The sequence below is a fragment of the Telmatherina bonti genome (assembly GCF_933228915.1).
Source record: "Telmatherina bonti genome assembly, chromosome: 6".
NCBI classification, from domain to species: Eukaryota; Metazoa; Chordata; class Actinopteri; order Atheriniformes; family Telmatherinidae; genus Telmatherina; species Telmatherina bonti.
The window spans coordinates 27,941,754-27,954,101 of record NC_136624.1 but is presented as its reverse complement, the minus strand read 5'-3'; the positions used below and the strand labels follow the sequence as shown (position 1 = coordinate 27,954,101).

General features: G+C 36.6%; 2 protein-coding genes across 2 annotated transcripts in view; both read right to left on the bottom strand.

Annotated features, from left to right (window-relative positions):
• Positions 1 to 965: 965 nt before the first annotated feature.
• On the bottom strand, positions 966 to 11,359 carry LOC306757262 (kazrin-like). Its single transcript, XM_079242264.1, has 7 exons — positions 9,083 to 11,359; positions 8,790 to 8,908; positions 7,517 to 7,748; positions 6,259 to 6,360; positions 5,605 to 5,771; positions 5,343 to 5,439; positions 966 to 3,151 (listed from the first exon to the last, which is right to left on the bottom strand). Exons 1-7 carry the CDS (start codon positions 9,305 to 9,307, stop codon positions 2,990 to 2,992), a joined length of 1,104 nt encoding a protein of 367 aa, XP_079098390.1. The 5' UTR covers positions 9,308 to 11,359; the 3' UTR covers positions 966 to 2,989.
• A 249-nt stretch (positions 11,360 to 11,608) lies between these two features.
• Positions 11,609 to 12,348, bottom strand: part of LOC306757261 (kazrin-like) — a 59,140-nt gene continuing 58,400 nt past the window's right edge. Inside the window, exon 8 of the mRNA XM_079242263.1 lies at positions 11,609 to 11,915. Within this exon, the coding sequence (XP_079098389.1) occupies positions 11,745 to 11,915 (171 nt within the window). The 3' untranslated portion in view covers positions 11,609 to 11,744. The remainder of the gene's footprint in view (positions 11,916 to 12,348) is intronic.

Below are 12,348 nucleotides of genomic sequence, written 5' to 3'. Positions count from 1 at the left end.
GTCATTTTTATTGTTCTTGGGCATTATAGCAGCAGAATGGTGGTCTGGCTACTGTGTGTTTTTTTTTTTCCTAATAGAAATAAAGTAAAATGACAAGCAAAAAAGTTTCATACCTGTCGCAATTTAAATCGAATCGGCCCTTAAAATTAGATAAATGAACTAAAAATGAAGTTGCTTGGGAAATTAGTGCCTTTTGTTACTTGAGTATAATGATTATGAATAGAAAATCTGTTTGACTTGAGAATGAATTCTGAATCAACTCATTACCCAAAAAATTGGAATCGAATTGAATCGTGAGTTGTTATTAGATTCACATCCCTACTAAAAAGCCTTTTTTCATGTTATTTCTGCAAGTATATGTATTGAAATTTAATTGATTTTCACCTTTAGAGAGCCTTAGTTGCTTTCTCAGTTTTCATTTAGAGATTGCTTCATCTATGTAATATTCAGAAACCACTGAAAGATTCAAGGAAAGTTTTCATTTTTCAGGTAACAGTTCAAAATGCTAAAAGAGATGGAACAGGTGGATTTTGTGCACATATAGATTTCAAAGTCAGGGATGGATGTTTTAATATCAGCTATATAGAAAAATGGTGGTCAGAAGCCATGCATGGAATTCCTCCAAGTTCTCTTCCTTACTCCCTCAGTTCAAAAACATGAATGTTGGATTGATTGATTATTCTAAACTGAGCATAGATGTGTGTGTGAGTATGAGTGGTTTGTGTTTATGTTAATTGGCTTGCGACCCATTCAGGATGCATCTCTTTTGCCTGACAGGAGCTGGGATAGACGTCTGAAAAACCTTGCTTTTAGTTCAATTGTTTTTGTAATGTAAAGTTAACAAAAACACTCTTCAAGGGAAATACAATTCAAAAACAAATGATTTATAAATGAATTATGATGCATTATACAAACCCATGTTATAAATAAGAGAAAATATGTAAATTCCAACATGCTTTCACCCCTTGACAGAAAATTAACATAAAAGCTGTTCAACACAAATTTTAATGCATTTTCCCTGAAAAAACAACAGTGACAGGCTTACAATAAACAGTAATTTCACCCTTAATGTTGTCATATGAAAAGTGCGAAGGGCTTGGTGATGAGTTTTAAATGTCAAATATTAATTCTCTTGTGAAAAGCAAACACAGTGTGAGTACTTCATTTCTTTCTCTGTACAGGTTTGAACAGGTCTGACCTTTCCTCTTAAAAAAAAAAAAAAAATCAACAGAAGACGCCCAGAAAGCAGCGGAAAAACTTGTTTTACACTGTCAGGGGCTTGTATGCCACACAGAGTGACTGAGCAAAACAAAGGGATGACAATAGTGTTTCTTTAGTCCATAACAGCCAACTGCATGCAGTTGTGTGTAATACTTCACCAAATTTACCACTACATTCCCTCTCTTCATTCACTAAAACAGCAGACTGTTAATTTTTTTTTATATTATCTTAAGACAAAAACACATGAAGAACATTCAGTTTTATATGTAATCACCTTCATATCCCTAAATTGCTTTTTTTAAATCTACATTTGACACAGGTTGAATTCACTGTAACTCACTTAATAATTTATGTGCATGTAAGAAAACAGAGAAAGGTATTCTCGCATATGCTTCATGGTGTTTAGGCCCCTGCTATTTGAATGTGCCGGAACTTATAAAATGTAACAAGTTTCTTACATATGTGGACTGATGTGGTCATCTTGTGTTAAGTTTCACACATAGGATGTTTGCACCAAAGGTTGTCAGCCTGAAAAATTTGTAGCATGTGGCTGTAAAATAACATCTAAATTCAACTTTTATAACTTTTTACTTAATGTAATCAAGTAGTTTTGTTTCCCATATCAAATAAAACTGATTTAAAAAAAGGGGGGGGAAATAGGGGGATCATATTAAAATTAAGAAGAACTAATATGTAAACTTGGTCCAAATAAAATAACGTTACATAAGATTCAAATCCCAATGTCTACTGATTGTGTGACATCAGGTCCATTCACCCCAGCCAACAGTACAGACTTCTGTTTCCTTGTATGTTTTTTGAGCATAAACAGTGAGTTTATAACCTTTTTATTGTTACACTAACATGTTGTCATCAGCCTTGTATAATTCTAAAACAAGTTAAACATCTAATAGTCAGTGAATCCATTAGACCATTTATGTATCCAATGGGTTTAAAATAAAATTTAGATAACTAAGTATGGTTTCATCTAAAAGTAAGAAAAGAAAATGAAAAATTACTGCATTTCATATCAAATGATAAATCATAATTTAACTGGTTCATTTAAAACATATTTTAGCTGTCAATAAACATGCCAAAAATTTGCTATGATAACTCCTGATAAATTAAAAATAAAATGGGAAAAACAATAATATATTAACGCCAAACCTGTTTGAATCCACATAATTACTGTCTGGTTAATTCAGTGGGTCATGTGAGAAGAACAGGACCCAGGTTATTTCTGAGATAGAGGAAATTTATGTAAACTGTGAGAGCGTTTTATGACTTTCCCCAAACTTCAATAGTAATTCATCATCACCTTACAACCGAGACATGAAGCAACATTTCATTTTAGTAAATAAATAATTATAGAGAGGAGTGCTTCAAAGATCAACATGTGAGACTTATTCTTATAAGGCATCAAAGGAGCACTGAATGTTATTCCTAAACTTTCTCATCTGAGATGAGCAAGATTTTCTATGATTATACAAAAACAGTTTGAAATATTTCATTAAAAAACAAAAAACAAAAATGACTTTCCATAAAATCTTCTTAATTTTATTTACAATAACTACATCAGGTCTTCAGAGGTACATTATCTATATGTTGGTCAAAGTCAAATATATCTGAATGATGAAGTTACACGTTTTATTCCTCTTTTGAAGACAGCTTTCTCTGAAAAGTCCAGCATTGCAGAATGTTGGTCCTTTCAACAGTAAACAGCTATAATGCAATAACAGTGTAAACGTTGGTAAAAATGTTAACGGCTTGTTCACACGTTGGTGATTTCCACACTTTTGTAGGTATGCATTGGGCTGCCTTTGGCACGGGGAACAACCTGCACTCTGGCCTCTCTGGGTAAGGAGCCGCAGCTGCCGTGGAAGCCGAGACTTCGCTCCACAGAGTGACTGTTTGCACGTAACCTCAACGGACTCTGGTAATGAGAACAGACAGAAAACACAAAGTAGGTTTGTATTTAGACTTTCAAATCTAAGATAAGAAACTGACATTAAACATCTTAAACATGATCTGGTAAGTAAAAAAGTGAATTGGGTAATATTTCTTGCATAACAGATCAAACACTAAAGTAAAGGCAACAATGAACATGAAAAAAGATTAAATTGATATTTTGTGCGACCACAAATTGCCTCTGAAAACACAAAGTTAGGTCTTCTTACACTAGTGTGTATGGCACTATGTTACCCTCTAGTATCTGTTTAAAAAATCAGCGACTGAAGTTAAACAGTCTCTCTTTTGATCACAAGGTGCTGATCCTTCCCTCAGTTCCTTGGTCATCGGACACTCTCATTTACCTGAATATGTCCCAACAGTTTTTATTTTTATAGTTTAGTTTATTTATTTCGAATGAATAAAAAAAAAAAAAAGAGACAAGAAAAGAAAATATATGTACATACCTACACATACATATGTACATACACACACATGTTCAAAACTCTGGCCCTCAAAGGCTGCTATCCTGAAGGTTTTTGTTTTTCCCTGTTCCAACATACATGATTAAAATCATCCATCCATCCATCCATTTATCCGGGGTCGGGTTAATCCCTCCAGCATGTCCTGGGTCTTCCCCGGCGTCTCCTCCTGCAGGGACGTGCCCGGAACACCTCACCAGGGAGGTGTCCAGGAGGCATCCTGACCAGCCACCTCAAGCAGCAGCTCTACTCTGAGCCCCTCCCGGATGACCCAGCTGTGTTGGAGCAACGGTTCATGGAAAACCTGCTGGATTGCGGCCCTCATAGGACCAAATTGCGTACCCTTGATGTATATCATAGGATGGATTTTAAGGTTATTTTAGTGGTTTATACATGTCTTGATGGTCTTGGGCCTTCTCATTTATCCTCTGACACTGAAATTTTAGTTGTTCCTAAACTCAGAACCAAAACTTGTTCTGAGACCTTGTTGCATTACTACAACCCTCCACTGTGGAACAGCCTGCCAGAGAAACTCAGGGCTCCAGATGCTCCTGACGTTTTTAAAAGGACGCTCAAAACCTACTTTTTTTTTTTTTTTAGCTTAGTTTCTAACTGAATCAGTTTCTTTCTTTATATATAACCACTACTTATGCTGTGGTTTATGTTATGCAACCAGTACAGTGAATTAACTAAAGGACGCAAGCTTCCTTTTGAAAATCACAAACTAGAGTGAGATGTGTGCATTATGATATGCATGTCGAGTGGGAGGAGAGCATAAGGGAGAGTAGGAGTATTTCTCACTGGGAAAAATGGTTAGGGGCGGGACTTACAGTTCAAACTTTACTGTTCTCCTCGCTCATGGTTCAACACTGCAGAATCAGATATAGCTCCTTTAAATTCCTGCGTTTTCCTCATGGGGATCCTTCATGCTGGGGGCTATGCCTGCTTGGTCTGCAGGAGTGTTGCCATGGGGATCGCCTTTGTCTGTGTGGCTAAGGGTCCTGCAACACAGCCCTATTGCTGTGGGGCAGACCTCTGCCTGTCCTGATCTGGGTGGCGCCCTCTGTGGTCTTGAGTGGGATGGCTCCTGGTGTGAAAGGATCCTGCATTTTCCTCGCAGCAGTGTCAAGCCAGATATTTATTTCATTTCTATTATATTATATTGAAGAGACAGAAGGGTGGAGGAGTGGAGGGTGAATGCATGTTCTGTGTATGAGTGTATGTAAGGGAGATTATGTGCTTTTAAAATAGTTTTTTGTGTTTTTAGATACTCTTTGTGCTACCTTTTGTATTAAAATGGCTTTGTAAAAAAATATGATTTCATTTGATTTAGTTTAAAGACAACCAGCAAAGGGCTAAAAAATGAAAATGCTGTTGTTACCTCATCAATCAACCCCCTCTCCTACATCCTTGAAAGGCTTTTGTGACTTCCCTAAAGGAAATATTTGAAAACAACATCTGGCCTGATCTGGAAATGCTCATACAACCATTCAGTCATTTTCCACCCTAACTTAATTTTGTTATGGGGCTCTGGTTGAGACGCAGGAAGTGCTAATATGAGTCCTATAGTGGCTGTATTTAACTAATATTCAAAGTAATGAACAAATAACCTATGACCCTATTCTTTGCAGGACATCTTTTAACTTAAGTGTACCCTCACATCTGAAATGACTTGATTGTGAAATGACACGATACCTTCCCAGATCTTCTGATTGACAGCCTCTCATCAGCAAAGCGGTTAACAGCCACGGGTGAAGAACAATTGATAAGCTCAGTCCCCTGCTCTGCATTGCTGTAAACACAAAGCATCACAACACTGTTCAGTGCTTATTTGTCATGTTTGTAACGACTAGGAGTCACATTTGTAAGAACATATAAGCTAAAAATGAGAAAAGTGGCAATACTGATGTTGTTTTATATCAAACAATACACAATATATCTAGTGTTTTTATTCTACCTGAGAGGGGTAGCAAGTATCTTCATCTCTTCATACAGGTGCCTGTGCAGCATGTGCTTGTTGCTGGGTATCCCCAGTGCTTTGGCCATTGCATCCGTGTTATAGGACTGGTCCAAAGCCATCACTGCACCATGAATCCCTTTACCATGAAGATTATCTGCAAACTCCTGAAGATCACACGGAGATCACAAGGAGAGCTTAAAGATCATGTAATGTGCTTCTATGTGAACAGTGCAGATGGGGGGAGGGAAAGAAAGAAAATGAAGAAAAAGTCTGGTCATAGTTCTGGTCATGGTCAAAAAGTTAAATTTGTTTTTAATCATATACCATAGAATAAACTTTCTCAAATACACACATACCCCGAGTGTTTCTTCTTGTTGGAGAGATTTTTTTTTTTTTTAAGCGCTGCATGTTCTCCAGAAATAAGTATGTATGAGGACAACCTTTAAAAAAAATCTCATGCTGTGTGGTCTGTTTTGTCTTACAATGTACACACTGCTATTTTTTCTCCCTTTTTTTTTTTTTAGCAGTTTTGAGATATCAAAGCAACAAAGCTATCATTATTTTTGAGGCAACCCTGCAAACACATAATTTGTGGTCTGGCTCCAGAACTCCAGTGGAATGGGGACTACCATCACTGACCACCTCACCCACCTTAAGGTCTATGTCTCTGATCCACTTCGCCACTCTGTGACATGTCCAAGCAATGGTGTCTCTGTTTTGGTGCTCACATTTTGCCCGTCGTGCCTGCAGGGCCTTTGAAAACACAACAAATGAATAAGTGCTACTCTTGCAGGGGCCAATAAAAGCACAGATGAAGGTCTGCTTGGATTTTGCAACATCATGACCTTTACAGAACAATGGTGCTTGAAAGCATTTAAACTCTTTCTATATATTCTTTTGTTTAAATGACCTGAATCCTGATTTTCTCATGAGTCCTAAAGAAGAAGCAGTTGAATAAAAAATAAAATAAATTCAGTGTTTCTCAAAGCAAAACAAACAATATTATTGCAAATTTATTAACCATAAAAGTATGCAAAAGTATCTTGTCTCATCTCCGAGCTATGCAATATCTGCAGCTGAACATTTCTAGAATGTTAATCGGTTCTGCAAACCAGCTTGAGGCTTATTTAGCTTTACTTCTCTGCACAGAACAAAAACATTGACAGGTTTTCTCACATGATTTAGGATCTTTTAAAAATATGTTGGATTATTATCTGTTTCTATTGGGGTTTCTTAAAGATGAATTCTATTGTCCTTTAACTATTACTTTGTAAAATGGCTGACAGGCAGTAACGTTTGGAGCCCCGCCCTCAGAAAAATGTCATATTTTCCTGGTGACATTACAGAGAGATCTTTGTTGGCTCACACCTCCTTTGAGTGTCACAGTGATGTTTTTGGTAATCTTTTCTAGCCTGATAAATATTATTATTTTTTATTTTTATGTCCTCAAAACTTGAAATGTTCATGTCATTGTAAACGTTATCTAGAAATTTGTGTTGATCATAATTGATTAGATTCCTGTACTGGAAAAAAACAAAACAAAACAAAACAAAACAAAACAAAACAAAAAACAGGACACCTATCTATCTATGATTGTCATTTCCCAACTCTTGTTTCCTTTTACAATTTATGGGGCCACTCAAATTATATTTAAAAAAAAAAGAAAAAAAAAAAGATTTAATCCAGTTATCTATCTAAGCCTAAATTACTAATGACATAAATTCTTATATTATGATAATATATATATTATATTATATATATGATATTCTTATAGTTCTTATCTTCTTATCTTTAAAGTCATATTTATGAGTAGTAGTAAAAAAAACACAAGGATTTTGGTTTTTCATCCCCATATCTGGCAGGATTTATACACCACAGTTATCCATTTTAGTGTAAACTATGATCTGACCTCTTTGTCAAAGCTGAGCATCTGCAGGAGTTGAATTGCTAGAAGAATACTGGTCTGGTGGAAATGGTCGGTGATGTTGAAGAATCGCTCCAGGTCTCTGCGACTGAGGGAGTTGAGCACTCGTCCATCTACTAAATTAGTCTGGAAGATTTGGGAGTATTGGGGCAGCCCCACATCACTCAGCCATGATGTTGCAACCCAGTGATGGTCCATCTCAGATGCTTTTGACAAACTAGGGCATGATCAGGAACCAATCAATTACAAAGGTAATATTGTCAAAATATATTTACAAAGTCAAAAACAGAAGCAAAAAAAAAAAAAAAAATTACTCATGTCAGTTTTATACAGCAGTCAATCATAACTTTATGACCTCCTACCTAATATCAAGTAGATCCCTCTTTTCTATGAAAACAGCCCTGACACATCAAGGCATGGAGTCCACTGAATTTCTGAAGGTATAGTGTGGTACGTAAGTGGCCATCAGTAGTAGATCATTTCGGTCTTGTAAGTTCTGATGTAGGATCTTACAACTTCTTTATTCATTACATCCTACAAATGTTTGAATGGACTGGGATCTGAATAAGGTATTATCATTGTTATCATTATCTTACATAGTGAGATAATACAAGCTCATCTAATTCATTGTCAAGTTCATGAAGCCATTCTTGAAACATTTTTGGAGTGTGTAGGGAGCATTTATCTGGCTGCCATCAGGAAATGACAGGAGTTTGAAGAGGTGATTTTAGCAACATTGTCTAAGTCGGTACATGAGTTAAAGAGCAACCACATGAAAGGTGGTGTTCAAGGTTTCCCAGCAGAACATTGGTAAAAACATTACACTATCCTCACTAGCTTACTTTTTTCCAGCACTGCATCCTGGAGCCCAACCATCCACATGATGTAGCAGAAAATGTGCAGGAAATGTCCTCCTTCAGTCATTTCATCATGGCTGACTTCCTATTCTACTTAGTGATGCAACAGCATGGACATCCTGACCAGTCTGCAATGCAGCTTCATACACATGAAACGATGATACACCTTGTGCTCCGAGCTCGGAGAACCACCATTAACTTTTTCAGCAGTTTGTGCTCCAGGTGATCTTCCAGCCCATCATGTGACACAGGTCAGACTTTGTTCCCTATAAGTGTCAGTGAGGTTTTTCTGCCCACATCTTCAAAGTTAAATCTATCACACATTGTTAAATGTGTTAAACTAAATATTTCAATATTTCCTTCTCTTTTATGCAGAATCTTCTTTTGGGGCTTTTACTCACCTTTGCTCCCCTTCAGCTCTCCTGTAATCCTCAATGGCCAGTCTTACTTTCCTGCGATGAATTGGATTATTGATGCCCAGACCCAACTCTAAATCCTCATCTGTAAGGCCCAGCAACACCTAAGAGTGCAAATCCAGTTATTTGAGCAACATGAACAGCACCCAAACAGACTAGGCTTATTTTCTTATTTTCTCTTCTAACATTTTTTTTCTTGTCATGCAAAAGTCCAAAAAATCCCAAACAAAACCAAACAGGAAAAGCTATTAGCATGTGTCCTGTACCCAAAGGAATACCTTGCCACTTTTGACGTTTTCTGAGCAAGCTCTCAGGTACATGGGCATCCCCATGACAACCTCCAGCCAGGCCTGGACTGCTCCTGCCCTCCACAGTGACATGCACGTGTTTCGAGTGAGCTCCGCCTGCTGAAGGCGGTCCAGCTGCTCCTCTCCATCAGACAGGCTGTTCTGTGTAAGGCTGTCAGAGTCTAGAGTGGTCAGGAGAAGTTTATGGTGTGGCATACAGGAAAGGTTTGGGGTAAAAGGGATATTGAAATGGTAAGATTGACTTGTCTGGAGAAAATCTGACAGCCAATGGGATCATTTTCATCTGAAAACTTTCTTGAGAATCTTTTCAATAACTCCCACAATATGATTTAATTGGTAAATTCACTTATTTCTGCCATATTTGTCTGTTGTAGACAAATATATAATTGAAGATATGTGTCTTTCTGTGCACAATAAGATCAGTCATATGTGTGTTTTACTGCATTTAATATTGGCTTTCACCTTTTTGTTTGATCCTAATATTTAGAAATTACACTGAAAAGCCACTAGGTGGTGCTACAATATCAGGGTGTCAACCAAGTTTATGCACATCTTAATGGCTAGATTCATAAAGTTTGTTTTAATTTATTGATATGCAACATGTTTAGCTCTTTTGAGATAAAACAGTGGTACTAATACTGTGGGTTGAATGTTAAGTAAAGCTGTTAAATACTAATATCTATCTGATGATTATTATGAGACTAAAGACCATTAGGGTAATGTGTTAGAGACACAGGGATCATTCATAAATCCTCATGCTTCTGCCTTTTAACAGCCTATTTCTGCGACAGGAAACAATGATTCATACTGAACTGACGAATCCAGGATGAACTCCATGTTTATCTGATTCGTCTCCACATGCTGACAAAAAATGCTGCATGCAAACTCCATCGTTGTTTTCAAAGAACATTGACGCAAACTTGTCTTTCCCAATGGACATGAGAGATATGAATAATCCCCAGAGTGCAGAAACAGACAGCCGGTCATCACAGAATGAGGAGTTACTCACTGGTAGGAGAGAGTTGCCATTAAAAAAAATGGCAGGAGGAGAGGGAGAGACACTTTAGACTGGGACACAAGAACAAGATTACTCATGGAACAGAAAACTGCCACATAGTCTTCAGTTTCTAGTTTTATTTTTAAAATAAGATTTCATTTCAATTATAATTCATTTGGAAAATGCTAAAACCTCCTTGACATTTGGCTGCGACAGCAGATAAATATTAGAAGTTACCTCTTTGTTTTTCTCATTTTTAAATAAAATAATTCGATAGATTTGATCTTTTTCTTTTTGGTAGCATTTCCTAAAAATCACAAATAGATTTCTTTCCCAGGAAATGAGGAGGAATTCTACACAAAGCAAAACAAAAACAGGAAAACTGAGGGAGCAGTGGGAGGGAGGGGGGAGGTCAGGCATGCGTTCATAATGCAAGAGATAATTTGGTTAAAAAGGAGGGGTAACACAGGAGCAGAAGGTCTGTGGAGATTATTAATTTGATAACAAATGAATAGATGTTTAACCAAGGCAACACAGAGGGATCATGCACGTGTTTAATGCAGTCCTTTGTCTCTGATTGGCACGTTAGATAGCACTGAGTAAGAAATGAGTCAGACATAAACAATGTGAGGTGGCTAGTGCTAACAGTGTTGCACAGATTTTTTCTTTTTCATAAAACGAATGTTAAAACTTTGGCACTTGCATATGGTTTTAAACCAGACAAGGGGTATGTTTTTAATATGCATTACAACTAATTTTCTAACATCTTTTTGGTTGTGTGTTTAGATCTGTGCTATGGAAAACCAGTGCTGGTCAGCCACTCTGTTTTTAAATAAAAGGTATGTGGAAACATCCAGAAAAACTTTCCTGCTACTCACTGCAGAATTTTAACAGATACTATGAGTCAGCATTTTTATAATTGTGATGGTAGCCTTGTAACAGCACTACTTCTCAAAGTTTTCCACTCCAATTTGACCAGTAAACTCTAATCAGAATATAAGTTAATAAGGTTATATCTCCTCTTTCCTATTAAAACATGAGCCCAGAAGGCTAGGAGCAAAAAAAAGAAAGAAAAAAAAAAGAAAACTTAAAAATCAATGTTACAAAAATGAAGAAAGTAAGTTAGAGTAACAAAAATGACATTTACAGTAAAACACTAGTCGCACAATAGCTCCTATGTACATATGAACAGCAGTCCTTCAAGTTTCCAGTTATAAAAAAAAACATAATACATAAAGACATTTTTAAGATAATACATCATAAACATGTCTACACATTTTAATAACCCCATTTATATATATATATATATATATATATATATATATATATATATATATATATATATATATATATATATATATATATATATATATATATATATATATTTATATGCATGTAAACATATATACATATGCATACATGTACAACTATAAATATATATCTAATTTACAAACATACAATCTTAGAGCAATATACTGTACATTTATGGGAATAGCAGTCTTTTTCTTTTCCATAAAATCCACTCCATGCTCTCTCAAACAAAACAGTCTTCACTCATGGTTAAAGCAATGAGGATATCCACACAAAATAAGCACACACACACTCACACACACACACACACACATACACTCAGTTTCACCAGTCAGCATCCTCCTCTATGTAATAATCAGGGGTGGCTGTACCATCAAACAAGCCGGGGTCCAGTGACTTGCGCTGCTTGCCCCGAGTGAACACACGTGACAGAGATCCCAGAGTCATCTTTTCCTTCTTCTTCTTACGCTTCTGGTCTTCTAGATCCTCCATGGACTGAGCAAGCAGAGGAAACAGGGGGCTCATATTACTCAGCAGCATTAAAAATTTTTTTTCCAAAATTAATTAGTTTCTTTTTGCTTGAAGCGAGCTGGATGAGAAGACTGAGACTCTGGTGTTTATGTGGTATTTAAGCTGCTGTGTGCAGATAGGTACCTTTATCTTCATGTAAAATGGGGCAACAGTGATTCAAAAGTGACAAATGTGTAACCCCAAGTACCTCAAAGCTTTTATATGAGGTTTTTAGACAAAGTCAGATGCACCGATGTCTTAGTAATGTGAAAAAGAAGAACTTCAGATCTCCAGGGAACATACTCATATCAGTGACTACAGACCGCTGTAACATCTTCAGTCCAGATATTCATGCTGCTGTCCATGTCTGCAGGTTGAGCAGGACCAATAACCTAAGTAAAAGTGGTGCTGCAAGAAA